The sequence below is a fragment of the Coturnix japonica genome, chromosome 9 (assembly GCF_001577835.2).
Source record: "Coturnix japonica isolate 7356 chromosome 9, Coturnix japonica 2.1, whole genome shotgun sequence".
In the NCBI taxonomy this organism is placed as follows: Eukaryota; Metazoa; Chordata; class Aves; order Galliformes; family Phasianidae; genus Coturnix; species Coturnix japonica.
In genome coordinates this window covers 19,666,554-19,687,607 of record NC_029524.1, presented here as the reverse complement: position 1 = coordinate 19,687,607, position 21,054 = coordinate 19,666,554, and the positions used below count along the sequence as shown (strand labels likewise).

At 42.6% G+C, this 21,054-nt stretch overlaps 2 protein-coding genes across 6 annotated transcripts in view; one reads left to right on the top strand and one right to left on the bottom strand.

Moving 5' to 3' along the window:
* SMC4 (structural maintenance of chromosomes 4) overlaps positions 1 to 12,124 on the top strand; it is a 29,501-nt gene extending 17,377 nt beyond the window's left edge. For 2 of the 3 annotated variants that reach the window (XM_015872072.1, XM_015872073.2), the window contains exons 7-24: positions 326 to 453; positions 883 to 1,023; positions 1,880 to 2,030; positions 2,304 to 2,468; positions 3,281 to 3,514; positions 3,969 to 4,154; positions 5,048 to 5,209; positions 5,537 to 5,762; positions 5,863 to 5,942; positions 6,161 to 6,313; positions 6,458 to 6,584; positions 6,843 to 7,032; positions 7,660 to 7,804; positions 8,299 to 8,472; positions 8,700 to 8,882; positions 9,515 to 9,747; positions 10,329 to 10,512; positions 11,773 to 12,122. In XM_015872072.1, coding sequence (XP_015727558.1) covers positions 326 to 453; positions 883 to 1,023; positions 1,880 to 2,030; positions 2,304 to 2,468; positions 3,281 to 3,514; positions 3,969 to 4,154; positions 5,048 to 5,209; positions 5,537 to 5,762; positions 5,863 to 5,942; positions 6,161 to 6,313; positions 6,458 to 6,584; positions 6,843 to 7,032; positions 7,660 to 7,804; positions 8,299 to 8,472; positions 8,700 to 8,882; positions 9,515 to 9,747; positions 10,329 to 10,512; positions 11,773 to 11,970 — 3,060 coding nt within the window. In that variant the 3' untranslated portion in view covers positions 11,971 to 12,122. Of the gene's footprint in view, positions 1 to 325; positions 454 to 882; positions 1,024 to 1,879; positions 2,031 to 2,303; positions 2,469 to 3,280; positions 3,515 to 3,968; positions 4,155 to 5,047; positions 5,210 to 5,536; positions 5,763 to 5,862; positions 5,943 to 6,160; positions 6,314 to 6,457; positions 6,585 to 6,842; positions 7,033 to 7,659; positions 7,805 to 8,298; positions 8,473 to 8,699; positions 8,883 to 9,514; positions 9,748 to 10,328; positions 10,513 to 11,772 lie in introns of all 3 variants that reach the window. The other variant, XM_015872074.2, reaches the window with a different exon arrangement.
* A 1,431-nt stretch (positions 12,125 to 13,555) lies between these two features.
* TRIM59 (tripartite motif containing 59) lies at positions 13,556 to 20,416 on the bottom strand. Of its 3 annotated transcripts, none has more exons than XM_015872081.2 (2): positions 20,307 to 20,416; positions 13,556 to 16,575 (listed from the first exon to the last, which is right to left on the bottom strand). In XM_015872081.2, the coding sequence occupies exon 2, from the start codon at positions 16,570 to 16,572 to the stop codon at positions 15,346 to 15,348; it is 1,227 nt and encodes a 408-aa protein (XP_015727567.1). In that variant the 5' UTR covers positions 16,573 to 16,575; positions 20,307 to 20,416; the 3' UTR covers positions 13,556 to 15,345. The 3 variants fall into 3 exon arrangements, with proteins under 3 accessions (XP_015727567.1, XP_015727569.1, XP_015727568.1); XM_015872083.2 differs by lacking the exon at positions 20,307 to 20,416 and adding an exon at positions 18,504 to 18,663; XM_015872082.2 differs by lacking the exon at positions 20,307 to 20,416 and adding an exon at positions 17,408 to 18,431.
* Positions 20,417 to 21,054: the final 638 nt, after the last annotated feature.

Sequence of the window (21,054 nt, the reverse complement as noted above, 5' to 3'; positions counted from 1 at the left end):
GCTATTGGAAATGCTGGCTCCTCTGTAACTCCGCTTTGTTGCTCACGTGCATTTTCCTTGGTTTGCAAGAGCTGCTCCCAGCATCCATAGGGTTCCTTTTTAGCTCTCTTACTTTGGAGTTGCCCTTACAGTGCAGTCTGCAGCAGACAGTCATCTCATACTTCAGAAAGTCTGCACTACTCCATTGCTTGCAGAGTTAACTGTGGGATGGCATCTCTCCAAAGGTGGGACCTGAGAAAGTTCTGGGGCTTATTTGTCCTCATGATTTCTTGTTTCATTGTTCCATACTGCCAGCATTAAAATCCAGCTTTGACTGTTTGTCTAGTTGAATAGAGTTAAAATGGTGGAAAAAGAAAAGGATGCCTTAGAAGGGGACAAGAATAAAGCCATCGAATTTCTTTCCTTGGAAAACAAGATGTTTAAAGAGAAAAACCACATCTGTCAGTACTACATGTAAGTAACTGAAGTTTTGATTTGGCTTTCATGCGGGGGTGTTTCCAGGTATGTGATTAGAAATATTGGGTTGTTCTGGATCGCCATTCAGAGTCAGTCGAGCAGCACGTGGATAGAGATCTTGGCTTTTTTGAGTTATTATGTTGAACTTTTTTGTATAATAATAGATCACATTCATTGTCTTCCAAAGAATGGCACCTCTTACAGCGTCATACTTAGAAGCTTCAAGCAATCTACTTGTTTGTTTTTTTGTGTGAGGTGTCAAAAAGCATAAGATTTCCTTGCTGTTCTGTATCAAATTGGCAACGTTACTCAATAATTTGTATTAGGATATAATACTTGACATTATTGACTTCTTATTCGTCACTTAAAATGTTTATTTCATGGGGAAATTTTTTTTCTTAATACTGTTTGGTTGGATTTCTTTAGCTATGACCTACAGAAAAGAATAAACGATTTGGAAGCACAGAAAGAAAATATACAGAAAGAAACTAAAGACATTAATGAGAAGAGCAGTAAACTTGCAGAAGAAATGAAAAGCAAGAGCAAAGCTTTAAAAGATCTTGAGAAGTAAGTACTCCAGCTATAGGACTGTAAGCTAAGAGCGCTGAATTGTATGTTTTGCTTATTGACAGTTCAAATTCCAAGGATTTTCAGAAAAAAAGCTCACATTTCCCCAGCAGTTGGACATGAGCATCCCTGGGAGTCCCGTCCAGCTTTCACTAGTCATGGAGAGGCTGTGGTGGCTGTATTTTTGCTTAAATTACCTGATGAGCAGAGCGTCTTAAGGACAATTTCTGGCATGAATTAAATGATATTTCCAAGTAAATGAATTTTAAAATATTCTCATTGCATTTATTTGGTGTTCTGCGAGTTGATTCTCCTGCAGAAATCTGGGAACAGCCACCATTAATGCTAATAAAATGGCAGGGTTTTATGGATTTAGAAGTACAAACTACGTTGTCTTGCTGACTACAAAATATAGCTGGAAGATTTCCCTCAGGTTTTTATACACACATCAGAACAGCTTCAATACATGGGTGTTCCTGCATTTGTCTCTGGTTTACTTATGAACCTCTTATCTGTGATTTGCATTTTCCTTCTGTCTGGTTACTAAAGCTTCCTGTGAGCGCAGTGGGAACCTTCTCATCTTCTGAGATCCAAGCGATTTGAGTTATAAATTACAAATGTTAGCAAAGGAGAAAAATAGTTTCTGAAAATGTGTTTAACATCATTTAATTTGTTTGTTCCGATGAAAAATCAGTGCCCTGGGGAAAGCACTGAACACAGCGAGTGTTGGATGCTGCTTCTCACAGTACTGACCAGTATAGGTTTAAATCCAGCATGCTCACTTAGTAAGCCAGGTTCTGCTAATGTGATTTTTTTAAGGCATGCAGTAGATAGTCCTTTCTTCTTTCCCTTCTAGGAAAATTGATAAAATTACGGTGTCAATAGAGGACAACAAGAAGAAATTTACTCAGTTGGATTTGCAGGATGTTGAAGTAAGGGAAAAACTGAAGCATGCCAAAAGCAGGGCTAAAAAACTGGAGAAGCAACTTCAGAAGGACAAAGAAAAGGTAGAGTGAAGTGCAGATTGCTTTACATAAAGAGATGCGCTCGGTTGCTGTAGATAAGAACGTTATGCAGCTGCATAACAGTAACAAAGGACATCACTTCTACTTTGTGCAACAGAGAAGGGTTAAACATGTTCTCATTTTTTTTCCCCTGATATTTCGCCATTTGTCAGCTGGGTTTTTGTTTGCTGATCACTAACTTCAAGGCGGTGTTTAAAGATGCAGCCAAACTGGTTTGTTTCAGTTGAAGAGGGAGCTGATTTTGTCCTCCTGTAGGTGGAAGAACTGAAAAGCATTCCTACCAATAATGAAAAAACCATCAGCGACGCAACATCTAAGAAAGAGCTTCTTGAAAAGGCAAAAGACAAAGAAGAAGAAAAACTGAAGCAGATTATGAGTAGTCTTAAAGAAGAAACACGAGAAATTCAGAAAGAAAAAGAGGTTTGTTGTCTTGCACACTTTCTGTTTTAACCGAGGTGCAGCTTTTGGAGTGAGCAAGGGAAGGAGCACAAAACAGCAGGAGGATGCGATTTCTGTGATGGTGTTCCATGCGTTGGTTTGATGGAGGATATCTGGGAAATTCATTCTGAGAACTTACAATGAGCTCAATCATTCTCATGAGGTTGTTTGCTTTTTGTAGTGATAAGTTATTAAGCATTGTAATTCATACACATACATTAAACAAATCTACACTTCCAGTCCTAGAATGCACTTGAAATTTCTGCCATCAAAATGTTCAAGCCAACGTTTACTTGAAAATAGTAATTAGAATTGGATTTTGAAGCACTGTGTTCTGAGCCTTTCACACAGCTGTGGTCCGTCTTTCAATGCATACACAACTACTGCAACACTTACTGTTGTTGATATTAGCTGCCCAATCGTTAACAATCTGGAGACTGAACATTTATTCTGTAAATGTCGAGGTCAGTTTCCTGTACTGAACACATTCTCCTTTTGATCTGTACAAATTTAGTCCAAATTTAGTACAGATTTAACTGGGAGTGTTCTCTGCAACTTCAAGTTAAGGTGATACAAAGCCTGTATGGAAATGCTTAAGGAAACTCCACGGTGTTCTTTATATGGAAAAAAATGCTTCCATAAAGAATATGTTAACCAAATCATGTAGATATATTTGTTCTTCTATTGAACGGCTTTTGTATCTGTTTCCTGCTAGTAAAAGAACCTTTCACACAGCATGACTGATACAGTAAATCCCACAGGTGAGTTTTGATTGGTAACATCCATTTTTGCAGGGCAAAGAGAAAGAGCTGATGGAGTTTTGTAAGACGGTGAATGATGCGCGTTCAAAGATGGATGTAGCGCAGGCAGAACTCGATATCTACCTCACCCGCTATAACTCTGCTGTGTCTCAGCTAAACCAGGCAAAGGAGGCTCTGATGAATACTTCTGAAACTATTAAGCAAAGGAAGGCTGCTATTAAAGATATAGAAGTAAAGTTACCTGCTGCTGAACTGGAATTAAAGGAGGTGAGACCTAGCTTTCACACGTGGCATTTAACAACTACATTCAGATACTTAATTAACCACTGAAGTTAAGTATCTGATTTTAAGCTTATTTTGGTTTAAGAAAATATTAACATGAAGCATGGGAAATTAAATCCCATGCATCTCTACAAGGAAACCGGTTTAAATGTAATAATTAGATGTGGTAGAATAAATGAATAGCTGTTTCTGAGCCATTTGAACTTCACTTCATGCTCCCCCCTTGTAGAAAGGAAAATCCTGATACTTCTGTGTAAGCCTGATTCATACATGCAGAAGCTGTTGTATCTGTTTCCAAGTGTGCAAATAACAGCCATTGTGGTGAATGTTTTGCTACCTCAGTTTTCCTGTGGCTGCATTCACTGCTTACACTACCATGAATCCACGTCCTAGAGTAGAGAAGGTTTCCTGTGGCTGACACTGCTCTTGTACCCATTAGAAAGAGAAAAAGCTTGAGAAGCTTAAAGAAGAGGAACTGAGCACTCAGGATCTTGTTCGAAATCTCCGTCAAAAAGTAGAAGAAGCCAAAAGTTCTTTAGCACAGCACCGCAGTCGAGGAAAAGTGCTCGAGGCTCTGCTTGAGCAGAAGAGGTCGGGGAGTATTCCCGGAATACACGGGAGACTGGTAAGTTGTGAAAGGCTGTTGCAGATTTTGTCTTAAACTTCATGGGGGAGGAGCAGTTTTTCTGTGAATAGGTGAAAGGTAGAATAAGGTAAAGGTCTGAAGACGTTGCTGAAGTAGGGCTCTTTGTTCCTTTTTTCTTTCTGGAACTAAACAATGCATATATTGATATACATATATGTATACATGTATATTCTGCTGTTGTTTCTTTGCCCCTCTTGCTCCCGAAAGTATATATAATATATATAATCTGTTTCAGAACACTCAATGCATGTCTATTAGAAAAACTGAGATATAGGCAAATGTAAAGGATGTAGTTCAAGTGGCAGCACACAGCTGTCTGGCACCGCTTTGTTTTATGCTGTGTTACCACTTTCCAGAGGAAGGACTGAGGTTCAGATGTTCCAATAACCTGATACCATTTCTGAGCCATGTACAGGAATGCTCTGACCTGAGAGGTGCTATCAGCAAACCGATGGTAGAACCACACACGGAATAGACAAAATGATTTTGTAGGCCAGACTGCCTCACCGAAACACTGGCATATAAAATGTACCATTTATCTGCAGAAAGGAAATCCACTGCTACCACAGTGCTTTGTCAGAGTTACTGCTTTTGAAATTCTAAGTGCATAATTCATATTCTATTATGGAACTGAGTACAGGAGAAGGACATAAACAGCAGCGTGCAGGAGAAGTCGGGTGTGACCTTAATTCACAAAATTTAACTAAGGTTTAAGTTATTTGGCAAAAAAAAAAAAAAAAAGTGTTATAATTAGTTTTCATCTCATTGTCTGTAATGTTTTGTTGTGTCTCTCACCACCAAGACAAAATATTGATGCCCAGATAATGAGAGCATTTCTGCCTCCCCCTCTCCATTTCCCCTTCAATTCTTAGGGAGACTTGGGAGCTATCGATGAGAAGTATGACGTTGCTGTCTCATCATCTTGTGCTGCCCTGGACTACATCGTCGTTGATACAATCGATATTGCCCAGGAATGTGTGGAGTTCTTAAAGAAAACAGGAATTGGATCTGCCACGTTTATAGCCCTGGACAAAGTAAGTACTAGTGCTGCGGCAAAACAAATTACATTGTCGAGTTACCCTACGATGATACCTGTATACACACCAATATGTGGTACGTTAATATATTGCACTGTCTAATTATCAACATAGGTAAAGCTAAAATGCAAAATATTTAATTATAATGCAAGTAAGTGGAGATCCCTAAGAAAGGAAGTTTCAGCATTCTGAGAAGTTACATTTCACGAAAGAACATCTACATTTGCTTTAAAGCCTCAGTGTATCTCACATTATGGCATCATTTCATTACTCTGTCCAAAGGAACCTGCATTACTTCATCCGTTATTACCTGTTTTCCTGTAGATGGACGTATGGAAGAAACATCTCGCAAAAATCCCAACTCCTGAAAATGTGCCTCGGCTGATTGACCTGGTGAAAGTAGAAGATAAGACCTTCTCCCCAGCGTTTTACTTTGCGTTACGTGATACCCTGGTGGTTAAGAACTTGGATGATGCTACCAGGGTAGCATTCCAAAGAGATAAAAGGTGGAGGGTTGTAACGTTGAAAGGAGAAGTCATTGAGCAGTCAGGTATTGAAGCGTAAACTTCTGATGATGTGTTCAGCACTTCATAGGTGCTATCTAAGCAAAACAAAGCATGCTGACTTCTCTTCCTGTTTCATTGCTTTAGGAACAATGACTGGTGGTGGGACTAAAGTAATGAAGGGCAGAATGGGCTCCTCGGTTGCAATTGATGTTTCACCAGAAGAGGTTAGTGCATATTCCTAATTAAAAATGAAATTTCTTTAAAGTTTGTTATGTTTTGACAATTCATACACTGCTGATGTTCTCAGCAACCTCCATGTTCTGCCCAGCTAAAGAAAAGTCTCAAGTTGTTAAGAGCTCATAGACCATCCAGCATGTGAACGAGTGCTTGCTGTGTTTTGTAGTGGTGACACTGAGAGCGATCATGTTTCGTTTTTGTGTAGATCGACAAACTGGAATCTGAACTGCAGAGGGATTCCAAAAGAGCAGTACAGTGTGGAGAAGAAAAGTTACAGCTGGAAGAAGACATAACAAAGCTACAGAAAGATGTCTGGGAAATGAGAAGTACTTTAGAAAAGTACACAGCGACTATCCAGGTGAACAAGTCTCATTGAGGCAACGTCCAGTTTGTATATGTGTGTGCAGGAGAACAGCTCCTCAGCCTCAAGTCCATGTCAGCTTTGTCAGTACCACAGACCTTTCTTATGTATGGGATTCTAACACAGTTCTGTTTTCTGTAGAGTTTTTCTGAACAAGAAATTCGTCAAAAAGGCCAAGTTAAAGAACTTGAAGCAAATGTAACAGCTGCTGCTCCAGACAAAAACAAACAGAAGGAAATGGAGGAAGTCCTCAGTAGTTATAAAAAAGGTACTTATTGTGGAGAGGGATTATAGATAGAAACTGTATTCATGTTCACTTACTAATGCAGGAGTGAGTATTCAGAGCGCTCTGGATGTCCTGTATGAGCAATATAGCATCCCCAGCACGCAGATGCTTTACTTTTTCAATCACACTAAAATCTGAGGTTACCAATATCTGGAATGTTTCTGCCTTAATGACTGAGAGAGACAAAACTGTGTCTAGAGACCACACAGTGTCATTAACGCTAATTTTGTTTATCAACAGATTATGAGCGTGTTTCTGAGCAAGCTGGTAAAATGGAAAGCGAAGTTAAAAGGTTACATAACCTCATAATTGATTTCAATAATCGTAAACTTAAAACACAGCAAGACAAAGTTGATAAGATCAACCAAGAAATAGACGATTGTACTTCAACTATTACAAAAGCCCAGGTGGCAATCAAGACTGCACACAGGTACAGTAGACATCAGCGTGTGACGTTTTGAACTTCAGGCTGTCACTGCATCCTGCTGCACACATTTGTGCTTGGGGGACCTGTCAGGCTACGAGATGTGCTTTCCCTTCCTTACGGCCAGAGGAAAACTGAAGGGAGGAGATCTCAGCCTTTTTCTCTTAACACACAGCTCAAACAGAAACTGGCTCTTAATTACGATTTTGTTAATTAATTAAGAGGTCTTTGTTAATTAGCGTGTTTTACAGGCAGAGGATCAGAGACCTAGAAAGCTTAGTGACACCTGATCAAGAAGGGTCATTTCTGTCCTCAAACAGCAGCATCTGTTGACATCAGAACCTATAGCACATCTGTGTGTTTTAAGTGGGTGCCGTAGTTGAAGTCTCTCCATCTGAAAATCTTAGTTTGCAGTTGTGTGCATCCAACTAAATGCTGCTTGTGTTGAAGAGCTAAAAGGCTGTAACATTTTGCAGGTGATTTAAAGGTCCCATTTTATCAGGTTGTTTTTTCTGCTATTTGCCTATCGCTAAAATTGAAATATCAGGAGAAAAATTAACAATAATAGTTATTCTGGATTCTCTGGTGTTGTGCTTATACTTGTAAGTACTGAATGCCTTGGTGTCCATTCAGAAACCTGAAAAAATCTGAAGATTCTGTTCTTCGCACCGAGAAGGAGATTGGAGACAATGAGAAAGAAATTAAAGACTTAACAGAAGAGCTGACGGTGCTGGAACACAAAGCTACTGAGGTTCTGAACGACAGCAAGCAAGCTGAAGTAAGTGAGATGTTAGTTGGTGTATTTCTTCATTGAGGATGTAGTCTACAATGAACTGCACATTGTATTCACTGTACCAAAGGTACAGCACCACGATTGGTGCTGTTCACCTTTATCCTTAGACGTTCCAGGCAGGCCGAGAATACAGGCATTAGTTCATTAGCAGATAGCTCCATTTAAAGAGCTACCCTGCAATTTGAGCCTTGGGCTTCATGACACTGATATAAAAAATCATTACAGACATTAGTGTAGGACTTGCTGAATCCAGATCCAGATTTCAAATACAAACTGCAGCATTTTTCACAGGCGGTATTTCAGAACTCATGGACCAGGTTAACCCAGCAGTTAGAGTGTGTTTTATCTCCATCCACACTTGTGGCTGTGGAGAGTAACAAACATGTGTGAATAGTCCAGTGCAAACAGACCTGTAACGTGAGGAACGGGTAAATTCCCATGCAACTGAGGGATGCACTCACTGTGTGTTACTGCTGCAGGAAGCGCTGCCGGCCATTCAGGAGGAGCACCGCAGTTTGCTGAAGGAGCTGAGAGCCATTCAGGATGACGAACATGAACTGCAGAAGGAAGCTCTTAATGTCAAGTTTAAAATCGAACAGATTGACAGCCATATTTCTACACATCAGTCCAAGGTTAAATACTGGCAAAAGGAGGTAAGCAGTTTTTTCAGTTCATAGAAGTTGAATTATGATACCCCAGAAAGATGAATAGGTTAACATAGTAGAAAACTAACAGCAGAAAATGTAATTCAGGCAAATATGGAAGTTTTGAATGCTTGGAAGGCTCAGTATCTACTAATAGCAAAAATGTCTATTTTGGAAACACACTCGTGATAACTAATGTCATCTTTAGATTTCTTGTAACTGATTTTGATTTTCAGATATCAAAATTATCATTGCATCCCATAGAAGATAAGCCACCCGAAGAGCTCCCAGTGCTCAGTCAAGAAGAGCTCGAGGCTATCAAGGACCCGGATAGTATCACTAATCAAATAGCTCTCTTGGAAGCACAGTGCCATGAAATGAAGCCCAACCTTGGCGCTATTGAAGAATACAGGAGAAAGGTAAAGCTTTGCTACTGCCGTGCAGCAGTAGAATTCATTGCTTTGAAACTGCGCTGCATGTCAGCACAGCAGCATGACTTGGTCTTGTCCAAAACACATTTAGCTTTTTAAGGATCAGTTTATTCAGGTTTTCTTGCCTAGTATTGCCTCATCCCAGGGGAAGAAGAAAAAACCTTTACGCACAGACTGCTGACATATAAAGACAGGCAATGGCTACCTGTGCTATTAGATGGGATCAAGCAGAACCACTTGTAGCTGTTGAGACAAGTTGATTAAATGCAGATGGGAGCTGCTGCTCCGCGGTGCTCCTCCGGAGCGTTTGAGATGCTCTGCACCAACTACCCGCAGCCCTCATGGGCAGAGCTCTGAGATTACCTGAAGCACAGAGCTACTAAAATAGACACTAATTGTTTAATTACAATTTCAAGTTAATTGAATGACTGAGGGAGTCCACGTTAGAAGCAAACAGTGCAAAGAGGGAGGGTTTGTTCTCAATTCCTTTTTGTTTTGAGGCCATTGGTTGTTCTGGGAAAAAGAAGTTTTCAGATAATAGAAAGAAAAGTGGCATCAAATCTAAATTAGAGGCAGCTTCTTTAACTGCACTTTGGTTGTGTTTTGTTGTTTTTTTACAGGAAGAGCTGTACTTAAAACGTGTGGCTGAATTGGATGACATTACCAACGAGAGAGACAGATTTAGACAAGCTTATGAAGATCTCCGGAAGCAGCGGCTAAATGAATTTATGGCAGGATTTAATGTAATAACGAATAAACTGAAGGAGAACTACCAGATGCTTACTTTGGGAGGAGATGCTGAATTAGAACTTGTGGACAGTTTGGATCCCTTCTCTGAGGGAATCATGTTCAGGTATGTGAGCACACTTGGTATTTTGCTGCCATTCCTGATGATTGCATTGCCTTGTAAAGATCCATTTTTACAGTACATTTTTGGAGATACCCATGGTGGTCCCACCTCTTGGCAAGATACTCACAGAAGCCACAGCTTCTTAACACTGAGTAACGAAGAGGGTCATGTCACTTCAAGAAGCGCTTAAAAAACAAGCAGCAGTTAGGAAGCTTGGATTTCAAAGTAATTCCTCAGATTCTTGTTTCCCAAACCATTTCATTTGCCCCAAGAAATCATGTCAAATCATAGCAGTAAAGCAGACATTGTTCTGTCATAAATGGCCCTAACAGTATGTTCATTATTGAAGAACAGAATAACACTTTTGAAATATAATTAAATAGTGGTTCTTAAGTGTTGCAGTTCCCAGAGAACAGACAGTGGTTACAATAGCTGCAGCTGAGGCAAACATCAGCTGACCATGTAGCTGTGTGCACACAGGGAGCTGCAATACAAATGCCCTGCTGCCTTGTGACTTGCTTTGTACCACGGCATATTCCTTTTATTCACCAACAGAAGTAATTTACAGACTGACTTTGTTTCAGTGTTCGGCCTCCCAAGAAAAGCTGGAAGAAGATATTTAACTTATCGGGAGGAGAGAAGACTCTTAGTTCGCTGGCTTTAGTTTTTGCACTTCATCATTACAAGCCAACACCTCTGTATTTTATGGATGAGATTGATGCAGCACTGGACTTCAAAAACGTGTCCATTGTAGCATTTTACATCTATGTAAGTACTGGTAACAACTGTGTTGGGACTTTGTCAGAAAAAGGGAAGGTGGTCACAATTACAGCCAGATTCAGAACCTCTGTAAGATGCAGAGTTTTCACATGGCTGCACTCAGAATGTGGCTTTCTGCTTGTTTTTCTCTAAGCTGCTGCTTTCTTCAAGAGCTGCTAATAGAGGATCTCTAATTATTCCCTACCTCCTCATAGTACGTTGTGAAAAGCTGTCAAAAGAGCAGAGTTTGCCAACAGTGCTGCAGTTCAGCACAGCCCTGCTGCAGCTCCTTGCTCTTTAAAATATACTTTCACTAAAACTAACCAGCCCCAGTCAGCTGAGATGCTCTTGGTGGGGCGTTCACATCTCCAGGCTCGTGACTTCATTCTGAGGCACAGCCAAAGTCCTGGAGTTTTTACTTGCCTTTCATTCTCTCAAGCTTCACTAGGTAGGTTTATTTGATCTATCTTTGAAAGCCTGAAAGTAAAAGCACTAATAATCCTATCATCACTGCATTTAAGCCAAGCAAGCATTTGCATTTTAGCAGTTTCTGCTCCTAATTTAAACTTAAAATTGTCAGGATTCAAAGTATAACCACCCATTGTGGGAACAGGCTGGAAATGCCAAAGATCACCTACTTCAAGCTCGGGAAGCACTTCAAACATTGCTTCCACAGTGCTTGTATTTGCACGTGTGACCTCGCTCTGTTGCTCCTGAGTTACTAAGGAAAAACGGTGGTTTTATTTTGAAAGCAGCACCCAATGTAGATGTTTTGTTGCTTCCTGTCATTGTGCCTCAGGATCATGGAACTGCTCTTCTTCAGGGCTTGTCCCCTTTACCAAAGGGTTTGCTGCCCCCAGTTCTCAGTGGGTGGAGATAGATAGACAGGTTTGTTTTCCTTTTCATTCCAGGAGCCCCCTTAGAACAATCCAGTCAGCCCACTGGGATTCACATTAAAACTGAAATCCTGCAAACATTTATGTATGCTTTCATTTAATTCAATTCACTTGATCAGGTCATGTAAAAGGAAAAAAAAGGGGGAAAGTTGATGCTTGAGTCAATTGAAATGCTTTGTGCTGAAAGCCGAGGTAGGACTTGGCCAAAACTGGACAACTTATGAGAGATCAGCATCTGTGGAGCTGCTGGATGCTGTCGTGCTCTGAATATTTACAGTGATGTATCAGCAGTTCTTAAATCAGGATGTAGAGACCACGCAAGAACGCAGCCTGCTGAACTGCCATGAGCTCATACAAATAACTTCTGTTTCAGGAGCAAACAAAGAACGCGCAGTTTATCATCATCTCCCTGCGGAACAACATGTTTGAGATCGCGGACAGACTGATTGGGATATACAAGACTAACAACACCACCAAGAGCGTGGCAACAAACCCCAAAGTGATTGCAGCGAAAGGACTGGCTGAACTTGGCATTGCTGAGCACAGCGTAGCTCAGGACCGGAATGAATGAAAAGAAACCCGACCCAGTGTAAATTAATATTCTTGCTGCTGCTTACTCTATTTTTTTAAATATACTTTTGTATTTTGAAATTTTTCTCCTTAGATTTGAGTCTCATTAGACTGTTAATAAAACCAAATCTAAATAAATTGAATTCTTTATCATACAGTCTGCATGGGTCTTAATTACATGAACTGATTAAAAAAGCTACAGCTATTGTTTCAATTATGATGTCAATTCAGGACCTTTTTATCCCCCTATGTACTAAAGTAAGCAAATTGCTTTTAAATGCCAACAAAGAAAGAGCATCCTTATTTAAATATCAAAGCATTCTAACCTGTGGATTTCAGTAAGTGAAGTCAATATATAAAATGATTTGCATTAACAGGGCAGTAAAATGGAACAGACTTCTATTCCAGCTGCTGCCATAAAGCTACGTGACCCAGGAATCGGCTGCTGGGAACCAGTTTGTAGTGAACTGGTTTGGCCGTTCTTTCCTTCCCTCCCTGTAATTACACAGGAAGGACAACACTTCTCTCTTTCCTGTGGCCACATTGTACACTTACAGTTTATCAGCCCCACTGTGACTCTCCCATGCTTGCTCTTTCTTACCATCATTTCACACAGCTATTTTGTTTTCACTGCAGTGGTAAGGTTATTTACATCTGTACCCTATTCCTGTTGCTTGCCTACCCATTAAAGCCTTCCATTTCCATCATCATGACATCCAGCACTTCTGTATGCATGTTTTGCTTTGAATGTTGTCTTTTTTGGTACCTTTAGGACCTGGAACTGGATCCCAGAAGTCAGGTCAGTACCTGGCAGGTGGTCACTAATAACCAGTTCCTGAGCTAGAAGGTCTCCTACCTTGGGATGAGATTCCTCACTGCTGTATGTCAATATCTCGTCAGGACAGAAAGCAGTTGTCTTAAATGCTGCTTCATGTCACTTCTGTTAGCTTAGCAGCAGTTATCCGCATATTTCCTTAAAGAAAAAAATAACCAGTCATTGATGTGCTTACTCCTCTAAGATGGCTACTAGCAGAAAAGCTTACTGCACACAGTTCTAGAGCAATACTTCATTCTTTTCTGTGCTATTCATCCTTGTTTACATTTCCCCCTCACTGTTGTCCTATTGAGCACACTTACTTCTAGCCCAAATTAGCTCATTCTACTTTCTGTTATCATAGTCCTGAATGGGGGTGTTGCACACTGACCCTGAAGCCTGCCCAGAGGCTGAGAGGCTGTGCTCTCTGTGCACTGCCTGCAGCCGGTAGCACAGACATGGTCAACAACACAGCTGCTCTGCACAGCTGGGGTGTACCATCCCTGCCAGGCACAATGGGCCTGCAACAAACAATGCAAATAACATGAAATCCACACTGACCAAACACAGCACACTGTCTTAGAGACTTGCTCTGGTCTATGCCACAAAAAATGGGCCTAGAGGAAGAAAAGGAATCAGATCAAGCACTGTTTGATACCCATGTTCTAGCTCCAGTGAGCCCTGCTGCTCTGTCTCATAGCCCCAGGGAGCCCCCAAACACTTCCAGCTGTTCAGGCTTAGAGGGAGAGTGATCAGGAAGGAAACCAAGGTGTCAGCTCTAAGGTAAGAATATGCAAATTTATTAAAATATATAGTACACTGCTGAGTACGAGTACTAAATGCTTCTATCAATCAGTGATAAAGACATCTTATAAATTCACGTCATCTGGAAAAATAAAACTGCATTATAAATTTTCCATAATTGTAAAAGTCATGAAAATAAAAAAAAGCAGATAGGTCAAACCCAGCAGGTTTGTGTGGCAGCAGACATAGCACCAGGTAGTGAGACTTAACGCGCCTGATGGCAGCCACCCAGCAGGGCTGGAGACAGAACCCTCGTCCAGTTTTATTGGGCACTTACCAGTCCTAGGCTGTGCCTACACATGATTTTGTGATCCAACCAGCAGCATCAATGGCATTTGCCACTGCTAATGCTACAAGTACAGAGCATAGCCAAGCAGGGCAGAGGTCAGCTCCTCTGCAGCACCGCTTCCCACTGACATTTCACTCACATCAGCAGCTCTCAGCCCTTACTGATGTCAGTGGCAGCACTTGCTGTTCTGCAGGACCCCCCAGCAGCTTGTGCCGGTAGCAGCGGGGAGGCCTGGGTTTGCACAAGGGTTTTAAACACCACGTTGTGAAAGGCTGCCCTCACAATGACATCACTAGTTCAACAACTTGAGTAGCTTTAAATAACAAAGCACCCAAGGAATGCTGCTATGCTAGAATGTGCTATTATTTGCATTGAGGCAAAATTAGACATACACTCATTTTTGTTAACTTATCTATGTTCTGCTGTTCTAACCGCAACACTTAACAATTATTCCAGTCTGTAATCAATCTGTAAATCACTGCAGGTCAAAATCTGCTTCCATTGTGAGTTCTTCCACTGAGAGCAGTTCAGTACCTCACCACGTTACCCATTATTTGGCTGCAGAACAAAATGCTATTATGGCTTTTCTTCTGCATCAAGTTAAAGGTCTCCATCATTTGTGCTGAAAGGCTGGAAATAAATTTACACTCATTGTCAGGTTGTTTAAGGACTCTTGGTAACATCTGAAATCCCTACAGCACTCACTTTGAAGGGAGTTCTGGTACTTACTGCAGTATGTGTCTACTTTCACTGCACACTAAATCTTGCAGCATGAAGTCAAGGCTCATCTGAGCAGTGAAAATTCCTGCTGGAGTCAATACCTGATTTGTGCACAGCTGGTGCTACAACTGGTGTGCAGTACTTCACTGCAGGAACTACAGACACTGCTCTGTAAACAGCATCATATCACCAGCAAACAACACACCAAATGAAATCCAGGTCCATTAACACACAACTTAAAGACTACGGCCATATCAATTAAAAAGAGATCAATAAAATGCAAAAGCAGAGCTCTGTGCACACCAGACCGAGATACTGCCCTGTCTAGGAGCAGCCATGGAGCGGTTGGGTGCTTTTAAAAACCTTTCACCTGTCTGTCGTGCTGCTTTATTAAAAATTATTTTGTTAAAAGTAGATGTTTTACATCTACTTTTAAGTTGTTACAACCTGGAGATTGCTCTCTTCCAGGTTACAGTTTGTAAACCCATCACAGCTTTCTTACACACAAGCTGTTCCTGATGGTTTCCAGTTTAGACACCTACTTACCTCCCTCACTGCATGGGCAGATGAAAAACCTTTTCACTGTAAACCACCTCCTTTGCCTGAACGTCAACTGAGAGGAAAGCTATACTGAAAAAGGAAGGGTATGGGAAAAGAAAGGAAAAGCACAGTTCTAACAACTGGGCTTTAAAACTGAAACTATAAAGACATCGCAGTGCTTTTGACATAAAATCTCATCACAGGGACAGTCAAAAAGGAGCAATTCCCCCTACAAACTCCACCAGTAAATTCAGTTTGTGGCACACCACATCCACCGTGTTCTGCAAACAGGTGCAGAAGTCTTGATAAATTAGGAACAAGGAATCTGAAATAGAGGTGGGAATGGATTCAATGACAACCGCTGCTATTGGTTTGTGAAATGAGAGCACGGCTATTGCTATTATTACTGTAAGAATGAAGGTGACTGATAGAGGATTTGCAGCCTGGAGAGCTCCTTCAGGTTTCCCTCTTTCCTTTTCGCTGCTCTTGCTGGGTACTTTCCTTTTTGGAACCAGTTTTATTTTCGGGATCAGGATCTTGTTGATCTGACCAATCTCGGTTTTAGACCACACATCCTTCAGCAGGTGCCCAACCCTGGGGTAAATCTCAACAGGTTTCACGTCCGGCAGTTCCTTCTCTTTCAGGGCTTTTATACGTTGATGCACATTGTCCACCTTCTCAAGAAAAACAAGCGGAGACTCTTCTTTCTGAATAGAAGTATTCAGTGACATCAATTCAAGCTGCTCTTCCCGTATTTTTTTCAGCTTCTCAATGTGAGGTTCATATTCCTCCAGAATCTGTCTGTTGATTTCATCCAGTGCAGCCAGCAGAACTTGTTTTTTATGCTCCAGTGTCTCACTAAGTTTCTTAAAGTACTGGACCACTACTTTTTTATCATCTTGAACAATGCTTTCGCACTGAGACTTCTGTTCTTTCAGCTTTTCAATAAGCAAGCATACATCAGACCAGTGCTTATCAGTCAATTGCTCGAGGATTTTCCCAGACGACTCCTTCTCCTTCAGGTAGGCACTGTGAAGGTCATCTATGGGATGACCGTTGTGTTTTCCTATCGTAAGGCAATGGCCACACACTAGCTTTTTATCCAGAAGGCAGTAAACGTTCAGTGGCTGCCTGTAGTGCTCACTGCAGGTGGTGACATCAGAGTGATCCTCCTGGCGGTACTTCTCAATGATGGCCTTCAGAGCAAAGTTGATGGGCAGCGACTCAGTGCCGGCGGCAGGAATCTCAACCACGCTCCTGCAGTTCGGGCACTTCAGAGGAACTCTCAAGGGTCTCCAAATGGAGAAGTTGCTTGACAGCTGAATAACACCTTCCAGACAGCTCCTGCAGAAGGTGTGGGAACAAGGGAGGACGCGTGGGTCTTCAAACAGGCTATAGCAAATGGAGCAAGTTAATTCTTCCTCAAATTGATGCATGTCCTGAAAAAGAAGAAAACAAATCTGATTTTTCTTTTCACCAGCTTTAAGTTGCCTTATTCACCTAAAGGCCCCAGCGTGAAATTTAATAACCAGTAACCTCAGCTGCACTGACATTTTCATGGCTAAGGGAACAAAAAAGACAGAATGATACTGGCTCAAAGACATACAGCAATTATAATCTGCACAGAAGTGATTAGATACAGCTCACATATTTCCAACGTCTGCCTTAAAAAGACAGAAGCATATATACCTCTATTGTACAGATATCTACAGTAAGACTTTGGTTTTTATATGTATATATATATATATATATATATATATATATACACACACACACACATACACACAAACATTTCTTTACAGTAGGAAGTGGCAGAAAAGCAATAAAAGAACTCATTTCCAAATAACCTAAGAATAATGGAAAAATTCTGACTGCAAGAAACATTTTCTGCATTAGAATAGGCCAATAACTACAAAAACAAACTGATTTTTCCTAACTTTGCTCCAATTCCTGCTTTGTGGAACCCAGTTAAGTTGTGCTCAGGTTCTGGTACAAGCCATCTCAAAGGCCCATAAGCACAGTGTCACTAATGATAATTTCTCATGGTGTTATTCCTGAGTTTCTTTAAGCATGAAAATAAAAACTTTCTATTTCCCATCTTTTGTAATATTGCCTTGCTTTTGTTTGCCAGCTCAGTGAAATCATACTGTCAGGTCACAAACCACAATCTCTTTAGTGGCTGTTTTCATAATAGTTGATGTACATCTATTTCTGAAAAACAAACAGCAACGAGAAACAAACAAAACAGAACAAGGTAGAAGTAGCACTGACTTTATCCCTCGGTGCATTTTCCTGTTCCTTTCATCACTTCTCATCCGATACACAGACTGTGACACTGTGAGAACAAGCTGTCCAAGCAGAGGCTGCCCAGAGCAGCTGAAGCCTCAAAGCTGAGATGGAGGCGTGCAGCCGGGTTCCAGCACAGCACACGGTGCTGCCAAGTGCTGCAGGGCTCAGCCATGGACACAGCTCGCCAGCAGCGCCATAAGGGGCATGTTGCACTCAGAAGTGGCCCCTCTTCTTTCTAGGGCAGGAAGATATTTAGCAGCAATCACAACACATCAGCTGCATCAGCTCCAGCACAGAACCTGCTCGGGCTGAGCAGAATGAAGTGCAGCTCTTCTTCTCACCCCAATACTTCGGCACACTCCAAAGTGAAAGTGCTCAACGATCACATTGCTTCTGCCCCGGAAAAGCAAACACAATACACAGAAATCTAATGGTTAAAGGCCATCGCTACCCAAAGCACCAAGTTCAAGTTAAAGGGGAGATTTATGTGCCGGTTTTTTTAAATAAGTCAACTTTAATCAACTTATCTTCTGAATATCATTTAGCTTTATCTACCTTACCTCAGGTCATTTTTTATTCCTGCCAGTTAATCTAAAATACCTGCTAGCTCATTTTAACTCCACTATTCTAACAGGCCACGATGGATGAAGGCACCCAAAAGGAAGAGATACCATTTCTAGAAGCACCTTTGGAACAGAACTGCTGAAGGACACCAGCATTTCTAACTAAGTGCACCAGAGCCATTCCCCAGCCACATACATTATTTTCTGGGAGTTAATTACTATGAGAAATACACCTACGTGTGTGCACTAATAGACACTGTCAGTTTGGGGGACGTCCCTTCCACTCTGCTGAATTTTAAGTTTTCATTTGTGGTTGGGAAAAACAATCCTTCACGGTATCATCATTATTTTCTCCTACACACATGGAGCCAATACAACTACAGAACACACAAGCTTCTTATGTTTGCAAACATTATTTTTTCCTCAAGTCCAGGGCTGAATTTCCCTTCAAATGAACTATCGCAATGTTCTTCATAAACAATAAACATCGACATAAAGTACAAGATAAAAATAACCTTCAAAGATGCTTTTAACTGCAAAGTATTTGCTTGCTCTCATAGAAGCAGAGGAGGAATCAGACTGTACATCAGCAGCAGTGGAAGGAAGGCAGGAGGTGGCAGCCAGAGACAGGAAGCGCCAAGGAAGGGAGATCCAGAGCCAGCAGCAGTTCAGCAAGGAACGAGAAAAACTGTTTCCAAGGGAAGAAATAAAAGGCAGGAAGGTGGGAAATGTTTTCCTGTCCAGAGCTTTGGCAGCAAATGTATGTACATACACACGCATTCATCACGGATGGGCCACTCAGTGTAAGCAAATTACAAGCTAGAAGACAAGTTGAAATCCGAAGTGTAACCAGGGCGGGAGCACGTTGGGTGTCTGAACGCTTGTAGCAACAGAACCACAGAGCAGCCGTCAGCTTCCCCTCCTGTCATTAGCAATGCTGTACGTGAGATAAAAGCATGTAATATAGCATACCTGCCACAGCTATGCTTTAAAATTCATTAGTTTGACATTCTTTGTGCAGACTTCAAGGGTCTAATTTATTTGTTTCTAAAAGCAAGCTTTAATTTGGATGGAACGAAGTAACGCAGTGTTTTCAATGACAACGCTGCATTCCTGACCTAGAGAGTCAGCCACTGCTCGTCTCATTAATTATACAAACACTCGTGCAGTAACTATTACATCTAGAATACAGCTCTGTGGGTAAATAGGGAACTCTACAACAAAAGTCAGCTGTAACAAGCTGGTAAACTCTTAAAAGGTGAATTTGGCACCAGGTAGCTGTGACCCTAAGCCAGTTCCAGTCAGACCCAGGGAGTTTGGTGCTGCCAACAGCTCAATGCACCCAAGCTAAACCAGTAACAGAAATGTTTGAGGTCCACAATACCCCCCTCTATCACTAGTGTAGAAGCCCAAGATTGCATTATGGATAAGAAATATAAGAGATTAAATGACACACAGGGAATATTTCCCACTTAAAGGTCACTGTCGTGGTGAAGCGTGGCAGAACGAGTGCTCGGAAAACAGAACAGGCTGAGCCGCAGCCCCAGCGTTGATTCATGGGGCTGAGCGGCGCCTCCCGAGCAGCTCTCGGTTCCGATGGAGGTAACAGCGCCGGCAGCGCAACCCAACAGCCACAGCTTCCAACTATCCATCCCAGTGAAGCCGGGACACGACGCCGTGCTCCAACAGCCCGACCGGCGTGGCAGCAGCTCTGTGACACCAGCCCCAGCTCCATCAGCCCAGCTCTGTATCCACAGAATGGCCTGGGATGGATGGACCTCAAGGATCATCAGGCTCCAACCCCCCTGCTGCAGGAAGGGCCACCTCCAGCTCTGTGCCCAGCTCCATCAGCCCAGCTCTGTATCCAGCTCTGTGCCCAGCTCCATCAGCCCAGCTCTGTGCCCAGCTCCGTGCCCCCCGAGCTGACGGAGGAGCCCACAGCAGCGTCCTGACACAGCCCCAGCCCGGGGTCCCCTCCCGCGGGCCACAGCCGCCCCAAACACCGCTGTGCGAGGTAGTTCCTAAACGAGCAGGTTTCCAACGTAAAGAAATACATCAACAACCACCGAGGTAACCGGGCACACGGAGGGATCGCTGAGGGCCAACCAGCAGAACGGCGCCTGCGCCCTCCGGCCGCGCTCGCTGCGGGCACCCGGCGGGGCTGTGAGGGAACGCGGCCGCTCAGCGCCGCCCGGGGCCGCAGCCGGCACAGCGCCCAGCCCGGCCCGCAGCCCCGCAGCCCCGGGACACCGCGGGTTCGGCCCCCCCGCCTCCCGCTGCCGCTGTTCGCGTCCCGCAGCCCGGCCGCCTCCTCTCACCTCCCCGCACCGCCAGCCCCGCACGGCGCCGCCGCTCCTCTCAGCGCGCACAGCTGCGCATGCGCTACAGCGCAACGGCCGCGACGTTCGAAAGTCAACGGTCGGCGCTGGGGGCGGGAACAGCGCGACCACCACAGGAACGGGAGGCGGAACGGAGCTGCTTACACAGCACGACTGCACCCGGGGTGCTAACAATGGTCTGACAGAAGAAATACAGATAGCTCATGTACACCACGCCACAAATCTGAGCTGGAATTATCGGGTTTTAGCAGTTCTTTGCACTGCCTGAATCATTTCAATCACCATCTTCCCTTCGATCACAGGTGGCCCCATCCACTGCCATGATGCTCAGTAAGACCCACCTGAGGAGAAACCCAGGCAGCTTCAGCCAGGTTGTCACGGGTTAGAATAAACACAGCGACTCCATTACAACCAATAATGGCATTTCTTTATGGAAATTGAGTTTCCAGCCACTCTTCTGTAGGTACTAAAGCAACGTTAACTCTTTCAATAAACCTTCAGAGTTTCACTCTGGCAGTGGCTAAAACTCGCTATTACCAAGAGTTTGTAAACTCAACACATTTTCTGCTACTAAGTTCCCTTTCATAAAGTCTATTTGATCCAGATGCATGACTTCTGTAATTGCTTCCAGCCTTGTGACCGGCATTCCTGCCAGTAATTTGGTGACATGCAGAGCTGAGGAAACGTTTATAGTTAAAAGTGGCAAAGCCTACAAGTATTAACATGA

Coding starts and splice junctions, on each gene's coding strand:
- TRIM59 (XM_015872081.2), bottom strand. CDS start 16,572: ATGCATCAATTTGAGGAAGAATTAACTTGCTCCATTTGCTATAGCCTG.